The following is a 12996-nucleotide window of genomic DNA, read 5'->3' on the forward strand; positions in this document are numbered from 1 at the left end:
GCTATGAAAACATTTTTTTCAACATCAAGTTATTTTTAAAAAGAAAGGAAAAAAAATTATAGGATGCTTATCTTTTATTAAGTGTTCCAAACTATGCAAATTAACATACAGATTTATAGTTTATATTAATCATTCTTTATTTCCTTTGATTTCTAAGCATGTCTCTTTGGGCCCATGCTTGTCTTGTGGAACAGTGTTTCCCCCACAAGCTAGACAGGTGTACAATGCATAATAGGTATTTAATTCTGTTGAAAAATGGATAAGTGTTTTTCAACAGAGTTAAATGGGGTCCTGTAAGCAAATTTCTGATGTCCCATCTACTTGTATCATTGAGCTTTATGGGATTATAAGAGACACACAAGATAAACCCTGAAAGAAATAAGAGAAAACAGGAAGAATCATTCAAAGCAAGAAGAATCTTAGGACTCTCAGAGGAGGCAGGAGAATAGGAATATAGAAAAAATTTATTTCCATGGGTAAGTCATGAATAAAATGTCAATGACATAAAATGATATTCTCAACCATGGAGGTGTTAATGATCTATAGCTGAAATGGAAAATGCCATCTTCAGGTTGTAAAGGAGCCTACCACGAAGCTTCCAGTTAAAATAACAGTTGACTTCTGTCATTCTAATATGCAAAGCCCTAGGCTGAGCCTTTTGATGCATTATTTGTCCTTGGTTCCTACGATGTTGTGAAGGTTGTATGAAAGCCTTAATTTCTAAGTAAGCAAACTAAACCCAGAAAAATTCAATAGCAAGTCCAAAGGTCACAAATTAAAAATGAATGAAACTGATTCAAACTGAGGTCTTCTGGATTCCAAGTCCTGTGTTCATAAATACTACCAGCTCTCTGGATATAGGCAAGGAAAAAGTCAGGGACCACATATTCTCCTGCTAAACAGAAGTTATAAAGTTGTGATGTGACATTTCTGAGAAGTCTAGTTAGTACACAGATAAAACAATAAGAGGTAAGAATCTGAATATTTCAGAGAGCAAAAGAGAATCTTGAAACAATTAAAAATGTTTCAATTTGCTCAAGTTTAATATTAGAAGATCTATTGATGTAATTGACTATATTAACAGATTAAAGAGGAAAAACTGAAATCACATCTCAACATACACAAAAAATATCCCATAAAATTCTACATTCATTCATGATTTCAGGTCTTCCCTGGTGGCTCAGATGGTAAAGAATCTGCCTGCAATGTGGGAGACCTGGGTTCAAACCCTGGGTTGGGAAGATCCCCTGCAGAAAGGAACCACTACCCACTCCAGCATTCTGGCCTGGAGAATTCCATAGACTGTATAGTCCATGGGGTCGCTAAGACTCAGACATGACTGAGCGACTTTCACTTTCATGATTTCAAAAGAAAAACAAAACCAATTCACAAACTGGAATAAGAGAAAATGTGAAGCATCTGTACTGCAGAGTGAAAAAAGTTTCAAAAAAAGAACAGTTCAAAGATTCTTGTCTCTACCTCTATTTTATACCCTGTAAATAATTCTATATACTTCTATGTGCTTCAACAGGCTTCCCTGGCAGCTCAGTTGTAAAGAGTCTGCCTGCCAATGCAGGAGATGTGAGTTTGATCCCTGGATCAGGAAGATCCCCTGGAGAAGGAGAAGGAAATCCACGCCAGTAATTTTACCTGGAAAATCCCATGGACTACAGTCCATAGGGTCGCAAAAGAGTTGGACCCAACTTAATGACTAAATGACAACAAAAATATACTTTAATACTTCTACATTCTTCAATTCCACTGGCTTGGATGCAGAGAAAAAGAGACAAAACTGGCAGTGCAGATAAATGGCAAAGATAGGGACAATTCAATAAATGGTGCTGGGGAAAGTTTATCAATATGGAGAAAAAATGAAGTTAGTAACAATATCACATCATGAACTAAATTAATTCTAGATGAATTAAGTATGTCATATCAAAGACAAAACTTTAATATTCTTAATAGAAAACATAAAAGAAATTAGTATTTCCAATAATATTATTATAATGTAACCTCTTGGCTATTCATACGTTTTTGTCTTCGACCAACTGTTCTCAAATATTAGTGTGTATCTGAGTCACTTGCAGGGACTATGAAAGCACGTATTGCTGGGCCCACCCACCTTCCCCCTCCCCCACCCTCCATCGTTAGTTTCTGATTTAGGAGGTCGGGAATAGAACATAAGAAATGATTTGTTTTGACCTCAGAGTACAGAAGGATTTCATAAACAAATCATCAAAACAAAACAAAATATGATAACCTTAAAGGAAAAGATGATCAATTTGTTTCATTAAAATTAAGAAGTTCTATTCATCAAAAAATGCTAAGAAAAGAGAAAACACAAGCCTCAATGCTTGAAGAATTATATAATACATACAAATGAAAAGGAATTTGACACAGAATGCCTACAAATCTTTAAGAAAAAGGAAAACAACCTCATTGTTTAAATGCACAAAAGACACAAACAGGTATCTTTTTTTAGAGGTGAACCATGAGTAAGCAGTGAAATAAACAAGAAAATCACAAGACATAATTTTATATCGAGCACTTTGGCAATACTTAAAAAGTTTGAAGAGGATGCAGGTTGGCAACAATGTGCCATATGTGAACTCTTATTTGCAGCTAACAGCCACAAAATTGGAAACACTTTGGAAAACAAGTTGATACTATTTTAGACTGAGTATACCACTGCTAATGTAAGAATACGGCCTGAGAAACGTTTGCATATGAGGGCCAAGAGATGTGTATGTGAATGTTCAATTCAGCATTGTCAGAAACAGAAGAAAACTCAAAATCATCTAAAAGTGTAATAGCAGGAGAATAGATAAGTAAATGTGGGGCCTATTTATGCAGCAGAATACAAAAGTAGAAATGATTAAACTACAGCTAGAGGAATCAATATAGTTGAATCGACAATGAAAAAAATTGTAATCAAACACTTATGATACTGTTTCTCAAAAAAATAAAAAATACACATGAAACAACATATTGTTCGGGAATTTACAGCATGTGGTAAAATTACAAAGAAAAACAGGAATGAGAAAAACCTTCTGGAGAATGGTTACCTGTAGGAGTTGGGATAGATAGAAAGATGTGGGATCAAGTTGGGGGTGGGGGAGAGGGGTTCTATGTTTTCTAAATTAAGGTGGATGGTGGAATTATGAGTTAATTTTGTTATGATTCATAACTTCTACACACACACATATACACACTGGCTTTTTTTTTTTTTAAATCCCCTAGAGGCTAGATGTCACAAGTAGAAAAAAATGCCTACAACTTGAAATGCTTTGCAATTCATAGACAAACACAGGAAGCATGAAGACTTTTCAGCTTGTTTTGGTTGTATTGCTTTGTTGCTAGTTCCCTTTCTTTGCTCCTTTCATTTATTGAAACAGCCTGGACCCTGGCTTCATTTGGCCAGTAAATCTTGACTTTGTAAAGTGGTTAAACCAAAGTTCAAGATCGCTAAGGTAATCTCTTGACAATCTCTCCCATGCTCTTCATACTCTGTGGTAGGTTTGTTTCCCGAGTTGGCCTTGGGAAGAATGCAAACTGACCTCACAAACTCGGATGAATGGCCTGCACACAATTATACTTTGCAATTGAAGTGCACAACAGTTGGCAGCTGTGCAAGTGAGCAGCAAGCAGGCTGCTGTAGCTGCTCCAAGAGGGTGGGACTTCCTGTTCTCCACCTACAAGTGGCAGCTCAGAGAAGCTCCATTTACAGAGTTCATCCTGATTCACGGAGAAAATAGTTTTCCTTTTTACTTCTAACTTAATCTAACAGAGGCACATCTCTGTCAAAGCATGTTTTTATGGTTCATGAATTTTTACAACTAAGAATAGGGAGGAATCTTTGTAAATCTTAATCAGAAAGGCTTGAAAGTGAAGTCGCATCAGACTCTTTGCAACCCCATGGACTGTAGCCTACCAGGCTCCTCTGTCCATGGGATTTTCCAGGCAAGAGTTCTGGAGTGGGCTGCCATTTCCTTCTCCAGGGGGTCTTCCCAACCCCAGGCATCTAACCCAGGTCTCCTGCATTGCAGACAGACGCTTTACCGTCTGAGCCACCAGGGAAGCCTAAGAAAGAGGCTTAGCTCCTATCAAAAGTGAAGAAAGCAAGCTTAGAATTGGTTTCTTTCCATGGGGATAGGAAATATTCTTTCGTTTAATTTCTTCCTGAGAACAGTTGGGTGATCTCTTCTGTCACTTCTTCAGGGAAGCAATGCAAGTAACTTAAAAACAGCTTGGATGCAATAACCGAATACAGTTGGAATGTAGTCATCTGTCCCAGAAAAGGAATAGGAAGGAAATGGTTCATCTGGTTCCTAAACAAACAACCAGAAGTTACCACACATGACATGAATGTTCACAACCTGATTTGAGGGGACACTGTCTGCTTATTTAGTTTTAAAAATTGTGTATATATGATCTTTTGTGACATGTGATTTACTTATATTTTAAGACAAAAGAGCCACAAGTTCAAGCAAGAAAAACAAGATGCATTTAAAAATTTAATACCCTCCCCCAGAACAAAGAATTCCCCAACAACCCCACAGTGGTATTCTGGTATATTCTCCCATAACTTTCTTTACCCATCTACACATAAAATGCTTTTTTCCCTTTCTTTCCTCCCCCCTTCTCAAATGACACTTTACTATACACATTATTCTTCAGTATTTTTTTTACATTGAAGAACATATAGGAGATGCAAGAGATGCCGGGTTTAATCCCAGGGTCAGGAAGATCCTCTGGAGAAGGAAATGGCAACCCACCCCAGTATTCTTGCCTGGAGAATCCCATGGACAGAGGAGCCTAGCAGGCTACAGTCAGTCCATGGGGTCACAAAGAGATACAACTGAGCATGCACACGTAACACACAGTAGACAGAACTACCTTCTTTGTAATAGCTGTGTCATATTCAACAGATCTGCCACAAGTTCTTACTGATGGTCATTTAGTTTGCTTCCCATTTCCTGCAAGCACTGCTGCACTAAAAATCCTTTTGAGAGTTCCTTTTGTGACAGCTTTTTTATTTCTGATATCCCCAAATGTGGGACTGCTAGGTTGAAGAGTAAGTATATATTTTGCAGGGCTTCCCTTGTAGCTCAGTCGGTAAAGAATTTGCCTGCAGTGCAGGAGGCCTGGGTTTGATCCCTAGGTTGGGAAGATCCCCTGGAGAAGGAAATGGCAACCCACTCCAGTATCCTTGCCTGGAAAATCTCATGGACAGAGGAACCTGGTGTATTGCAGTCCATGGGGTTGCAAAGAGTCAGGCACGACTGAGCTGCTAACACATAACACACATATATGTTACAATGTTGTGTAAGAGTAAGTATATATATATATTTTAAAATAATAGATATTGACAAACTACTTCCCTAATTTGGTGGCAATTCACTTTTCCATGAGCAGTGTTGGAGACCACCCTTACCTCATCTCTATGCCAGCAATGGATATCATTATTGTTCTATTTCATGGGGGGACAATGATATTTTATTGTTATTTTAACTTACATTTCCCTAATTTCTTAGTGAGGTTGGACATTTTCTCATATGCTCATTGGTGATTTAATTCCTTCTTATCTGAACTGTCTGTTCAAATCTTTTGTTCAGAGTTCTGTTAGGTTGACTTTTTAATTATTCATTTTTAGGAGTTGTTTTGTACATTAAACACATTAACCCTTAACACATGACAAGATTATTCTCCATATCTCCTTGAGCAGTTCTGGCCAACTTTATCATCTTTGGTCACATATACAGTCCGTCCTCTATAGCCCCAGGTTCAGAATCCATAAATTCCACCAACCACAGATTAAAAAAATGTTCAGAAAAATAACTGCAGAAAGTTCCAAAAAGCAAAGCTTGAATTTGCCATAGACCAGGAAGTATTTATATAGGATTTACACTGTATTCACATAGCATTTACATTGTATTAGGTATTATAAGTAATCTACAGATGATTTAAAGTATATGGGAGAATGCATATAGGTTATACGCAAATGGGTGCTTAGTCAGTCAGTCGAGTCTGACTCTTTGCAACTCCATGGACTGTAGCCCACCAGGCTCCTCTGTCCATGGGGATTCTCCAGGCAAGAATACTGGAGTGGGTTGCCATGCCCTCCTGCAAGGGATCTTCCCAACCTAGGGATCGAACCCAGGTCTTCCTCATTGCAGGCTGATTCTTTACCATTTGAGCCACCAGGGAAGTCCTATATGCAAATACCACACCAATTTATACAAGAAGCTTGAGCATCTTTGGAATTTGGTATCTGAGAGGGTCCTGGAACCAATCCCCCAAAGATACTAAGAGATGAAAATAATTTAAAAAAAATTTATGTAGCCATAGTCTTTCTTTTCCTTCTAGATTTCTTGTCAACCTTATAGCCTCCCCTACCTCAGTATTATACAGATTACATGCTTTTTAATTTTTTCTCTTTTGATTTTGGATTTTTTTATATCCATATCTTTAATCTATTGTATCTAGAATCTTTTTTTTCTTTTATGTGATGTACATAGTCTTTTGTTTGGTTTCCTTCAAATGGGCAGCCAGTTATGATGATAACATTGATTAAATAAGTATTCTTTCCCTGGTAAATTAAAATACTATAATGTCATAGAAAAAGTTATTATATATACTGTCTGTCCTTTGTGTTCTCGCCATGAATATATTTTGTTTATTCCTGTGGGAATACCTTGTTTTGAATAAAGCTGGTCTACCTGTACTTCTTCAAAATTTTCTTGGTTATCCTTGGGTACTTATTCTTTTGCATAAAGTTTAAAACTCCCATTGGGTTTAAAATTATAATAAATAAAAATACAGTTGAAGAGGGAAGAATGTTTCTATATTAATTTTTCTCTCAGTAGCATGGTATTCCTCTCTTCATACCATATTTTCTGTTTTTTTGGTAAAATTTTATAGTACTGCACTGTAAGATTTACAGGATTTTACTTCCTATATTCCTAGTATAGGGAAAAGTTATTGGATTCTGTTGGCTATCTTTTATCCAGATACATTTCCAAATTCTTTCATAATTTAGTCATCTCTTGGATTTCTAGATAGTCATATGATCTGAAAACAAGGAAGAAGGTCACACATTTTCTATTAATGTATTTTTTTCATTAGTTGTACATTAGCTAAAACCTCTAAAATGAAATTGAACACAAAGGTTGCAAACATCTGTTTTATTTATTTAATGGAAATGTCTTCAGTATTTCAGAGTTTAAGCTTATGTTTGCTGTTAGATGTTGGTAAAGGTATTTATTACTAAAGCTGCCTCCTTAGATATGAAGTATGTAGTACACAATGGGGCCACGTCAAAGAGGAGCTTGTTTCCTCCCAGTGCACTGGATTGGTTTAAAGTATTAGTTTAAAGTATTGTAGGTCAAAGTATAAAACAATCTGGAACTAATGTCTTTTTTAAATGATAGATTTCAAATGACCTTACCAATTGCTTATAATGTTATTGGTCTGCTTAGGTTTTCTAATTCCTCTTGGGTCAAACTGTTAGTTTATACGTGGCAAGAAAATAATCATTTTTTCTTTAAGATTTTTAAAATATTACCATATTATTAAAATTTAATAAACTGTTCTAATTTTAAAATATTATTTGTATCTGTGATTATATTTTTTAAATCCTGAACGGTGTGTATATTATGCTTTTTCTCAGTCAGATTTGCAGTGGTTTATCTATTTTTATCCTGGGCTTCCCAGGTGGTGCTAGTGGTAAAGAACACACCTACCAATGCAGTAGACATACAGATATGGGTTCAGTCCCTGGGTTGGGAAGATCCCCTGGAGGAGGACATGGCAACCCACTCCAGTACTCTTGCCTGGAGAACACGATGGACAGAGAAGCCTGGCGGGCTACAGTCCATAGTCGCGAAGAGCTGGACACGACTGAAGCAATTTGCACGCATGCACATTTATTTTATTCTACTTGTTTTAAAGAACCAGCTTTTCATTTTATCTATAATTTCTTCTATTTTTTTTTAAACTTATGGTTCTGATAGGCCAAATCATGCCCTTTCCCAAAGATGTCTACAACTTAAATCTCTGCAAGCTGTGAATACATTATGCTACACAGCAAAAGACACTTTCCTGATGTAATTAAGGTTATAGATGCTTCTGATTGGGGGAAAACCCTGGATTATATGGGCAGCCCAAACACATAAACCCTTTCAAAAGCAGAGAACTTTGGCTGGAGGAAGAAGAGATGAAGAGGAGAAAGAGGGAGAAGTCAGAGAGATTCCAAGCCAGTTTGATGGAGGGGGGCCATGTGCAAGGAACAGAGTGAGAAGCTAAGAACAACCCTGAGCTAATAGCCAGCGAGAGACTGGGACCTCAGGCTTACAAGCACAAGGAACTAGATTCTGTCAGCAATCTGAACTATTTTGCAAGTTGATTCTACCCTAGAGTCTTTCTATAAAAGCCCAGGCCAGCTAACACCTTGACTTTGGCCTTGTGAGACCCTGAGCAGAGAAACCAGCCAAGCCAACATGGATTTCTGATGTATAGAAACTGTGAGGTAATATATTTGTGTTGTTTTAAGGCCCCACGTTTGTGGTAAACTGTTATGGCAACAACAGAAAATAATACAATGTTCACAGACTTTTTTTGGATGGGAGGGAGGGAGTCTTTACTACTCCTTGTATATTTTGCTTTCCTTTTTTAATTTTCTTTTTTTTCCTTCTTGTTTTACTGAGATATAATCAATCTTTTATTTTCTTAAGTGAATACTTCATTTATATATTTTAAGTTTTCCTTTCCAATAAATAAACACATTTAAGCCTATATTCCTCTGAGAACCATTTTATCTAAGACCCCAAAGTTTTAGAATAAATATTCTCTTTTTTGCTAATTCCTATATATTTCTTGCTGCTGCTGCTGCTAAGTCACTTTAGTCATGTCCGGCTCTGTGCGACCCCATAGATGGCAGCCCACCAGGCTCCCCCATCCCTGGGATTCTCCAGGCAAGAATACTGGAGTGGGTTGCCATTGCCTTCTCCAATATATATTTCTTAATCTTACATATTAAGATACAGAGCACAGCATAGAATTGGTTTTCAGAAATTCCAGCTTAAAAGATCTAGTGTAAGAAACTTTGTTTTCATTTTAAAAGCTTTTTATTGTTATACAAGAAATGCATGTATATTTAGAAGATACAGAAAGTGAAAAGAAAAATAATCAACTAGAATCCAGCCACCTAGAGATCATCAGCATTAACATTCTGATACATCTTTGCAAGTGCTCAGAGAATGCTTTGGCATATAACTAACTTAGTAAAGGCATTTCATCTAATCCATTTTAACTTTGTACTCAGAACCACAGAACCCTCTCCCAGGGAAGCTACAGGGAATGGGGTGGGTGGTTTCCATTCGGCTCCTCAGAGACACGGCTCTCCACTGAGGATGCTCACAGGTGAGGGATGATGGGGATGTTGCGGAGGCAGCAGGACCAAGTGGGGAGGGCTCAGGATCGGCAAGACCAGGACCTGAGTCCTAGCTCTGCCGCCTGTTTTTCCTCAGTGACCGTAAAGGTTATCTCACTTAAGGGATTACAGGAGGTGAGCAGAATGCTATCCGCTAAATGCGCAGAGTGTTATCTGCAGAATACGCTCTGGTTCTCCTTTACTGCGTTCTGGTGTGGCCCACAGGAGGTGAGGCAAAGTGAGGGAAACAAACAGCTGAAAGGAGAACAGCGAGCTGAGAAAGTCCCCAAAAGATGCTAGTAGGCCAAGGAGACATCCAAAGAACTGGGGGATGTCCCCTGCTCGTACCATCCTACTCTGAAGGGAAAGGGCCCACTGGCTGCAGCAGAGGCGGACACTGTCTCCCAGATGAGAACACTGAGGGAAAATCAACTTTGAGGGCAGGAGATCTGGGCTCGGCTCGGCCATTCAGTATGGGATCAGGAAGATCATGTTTGATACAGGATTTTCCCTGTGCTCCCTCTTGTCTGGCACTTTTAATCCCCTGATTCTTATCTCCTGGTATGCTAATCCAAATTAAATAATTAATAGTGTCCATGTAGCTATCAACTTCTATTTAGTTAAAATTAAAGAAGACTTAAGGCTTTAAAATCCTTACTTTAAGAAGAAGAAAAATGACAAATAAATGTCTTCTGCTGCTGCTGCTAAGTCGCTTCAGTCGTGTCCGACTTTGTGCGACCCCATAGATGGCAGGCCACTAGGTTTACCCATCCCTGGGACTCTTCAGGCAAGAACACTGGAGTGGGTTGCCACTTCCTTCTCCAATGCATGAAAGTGAAGTTGCTCAGTCGTGTCTGACTCTTAGCGACCCCATAGACTGCAGCCTACAAGATCCCTATTTAAAGAGGCCATACATTCATATATTCTAAGATATGCCTTGAGGTTTTACAAAGTGACTCTCGTTTCTTCTCCTATATCCACAGAAAAGTAAGTTCACAATGATGTCCCAATCAGGAGTTGGATATATGTACTAAGGAAGGGAAATGAATTGACATAGTTTACAAAGATTTTTCGACAAAATGGTTAACACCAAAAACTTTAAAAATTAACCTTTACTTTTGTGACCTTGAACAGCCAAATTCCTATCTCACTCCATTAACATGCTTAAAAATAGTGCTCTCAAGAGTATGTGTTTTTAATAAATAAAGACATTTAATAAGTGAAATGAAAATAAAACAATCACTGAGCCTTCCAAATCAAAATTCATCTCTTTACTCATAAACTTGGAAAATAGAAATGACAGGGAATGTAGGAAAGAAATATAGAGCTCTTGCCTGTGCTAGTTCACCCAGCACATGGAATTTAAAGTGCAAACAATGGCAGCCTAGAAATGATGAGATGGCACTTTCTCAACATACATATGTCCATATTTAAAACCTCACACTCATGCTCCTAACTGAATTCTGGTGCCCCCTCAAGGGAAAATACTTATAATGGAAACAAACTGAATGATGACGAGTGGAAATGAAATGATTTCCAAGAAACTATGAATGAACAGAAAACATTGACAGTATCTGAATTGTTTTACTTTTTGTATCTTGTTTAGAAATGCACTGAGATACTGACCTGTAAGATGTAGAGAATGACAGCTGTCAGTCCAACCCAGCTGTGCAGACTGTACATATTGGGGATCTTCTTGGCATTGTGGAAATCAAAAACAGCCACCAGAGAGATAATTGCAAGAATGGCAGCAACAGTGTTTAGCCCCGCATGGATGGATTTCATCAGGAGCTTGCTGCATTTCCAGGTCCATGGCAGTCTGTATACAATGATGGCTGAAGAGAGAAGAAAGGAGACAGAATGTCGTGTTGCTGTTCTTTTAACCAACACGAGATGAACATTTTGAAGCAGTGAACACTCCTTCTATGAAACCCTTTTCTGTTAACTTCTGCTTCTCCTCTCTTCCCTGCCTCTCAGTGGTTCCCTCTTGAGCTCTTTGCTGGCATCTTCTTTACTCCCAGCTTATGAATGAACCTTGATGCCTCTCAGGCTCAGTCTCAGGATTTTTTCCTCTCTCTGTGGGTGATCTCATTCAGCCTCTCACTAAAATGCTACCTCCGTGGTTGGGACTCCAAAATTCTCATCTCCAGCCCAGAACTTGCTTCTGAACTCCAGACCGACATATTCCAATGGCTTCTTGACATCGCCACATAGATGCCCCTCAAATATCTCAAACTCAACATGTCCAAAACTAAATTCTTAATCTTATGGTCTGGTTTCTTCATATAAGTGCCTTAATTTGACAAGAAAAAGACAGGCTAAAGAACAGAAAAAATAAGTGCAAAGATTTAAATAGATGAAAGAGTATATCTAAGCATTTCATAAAAGAGTATATCCAAGTGACTAGTAAACATAATAAAGATATCAACAGAGAAATGAGAATACCTCTATCACACATCTGAATGGCTAAACACAGAAAATACTGAGTACCGGAGAGGCTATGAAACAGCAAAATCTCTCAGGCTCTGCTGCTGAGAGTTTAAATGAGAACAAACACTTGGGAAAACTAGCAGTATCTACTTAAGCTAAACTTATGCATACCTTTTGTTGTTATTTAGTTGCTAAGTCATGTCTAACTCTTTTGCAACCCCATGGACGGTAGCCCACCAGGCTCCCCTGTCCATGGGATTTCTCAGGCAACAATACTGGAGTAGGTTGCCGTTTCTTTCTCCAGGAATCTTCCCAACCTAGGGATCAAACCCATGTCTCCTGCATTGACAGGTGGATTCTTTACCACTGAGCCATTATGCTCTATTAATTCTACTCCTGGACATATGCCCCAGAGAAATATATACATATGTTCATCAAAAGACATGTATTAAGAGTAGTATTATAGCACTATTTGTTGTGGCCAAAACCTGGGAAATTCCCTAATGTTCATCATTAAGAGAATGAATAAATTGTGATATATCCATACCATGGCATGAATGATTTAAAACTAGAACTTCACCCAATTATATGGATCAATCTATAATGTCAATGTCAAGAAACTAGACATAAACAAATATACACTGTATGATTCAATTGATATGAAATGTAAAAATAGGCAACACTCATCTTTGCAATAAGAAAAATCAAGACAGGAACTTCTCTGGCAATTTAGTGGTTAAGACTTCCTGCTTCCAATGCAAGGGACATGGGTTTGATTCCTGGTCAGGGAACTAAGACCCCAGGTGGTCAAAACCTAATTAATTAATTGCCAGATACATTTAAAAAATTGAAGAGTCAAGAGAGTGGCTGCTCTTGTGAAGAAGGGGTATAGCAACTGGAAAGGAATGCACAAGGGATTTCTGGGCTCCCGCTAATAATCTGATTTTCAACCTACGTGCTGGTTACACAGGTAATCAATCACTTAAGGAAGATGCATTAAGCTATACATTTATACATATGCTTTTCTGCATGTAGAGTAAACTTCAGCAAAAAGTTTCTTGAAAAGCTTTTTCTTAGTGTCCTGGCTTAATCAATAGATTATATGGCCACCCTATCCAGCATGCAATTAATTTTGT

General features: G+C 38.0%; 1 protein-coding gene across 2 annotated transcripts in view; it reads right to left on the minus strand.

Annotated features, from left to right (window-relative positions):
- The window catches only part of CYBRD1 (cytochrome b reductase 1), a 32942-nt gene that overhangs the window by 6585 nt on the left and 13361 nt on the right, over positions 1-12996 (minus strand). For both annotated transcript variants that reach the window (XR_011254492.1, XM_069577226.1), the window contains exon 2: positions 11057-11265. Coding sequence is in view for 1 of the 2 variants with exons in the window: in XM_069577226.1 (XP_069433327.1) it covers positions 11057-11265 (209 nt within the window). In the remaining variant the exon portion in view is untranslated. The remainder of the gene's footprint in view (positions 1-11056; positions 11266-12996) is intronic.

This window comes from Ovis canadensis, chromosome 2 (genome assembly GCF_042477335.2).
Source record: "Ovis canadensis isolate MfBH-ARS-UI-01 breed Bighorn chromosome 2, ARS-UI_OviCan_v2, whole genome shotgun sequence".
Taxonomy (NCBI): Eukaryota; Metazoa; Chordata; class Mammalia; order Artiodactyla; family Bovidae; genus Ovis; species Ovis canadensis.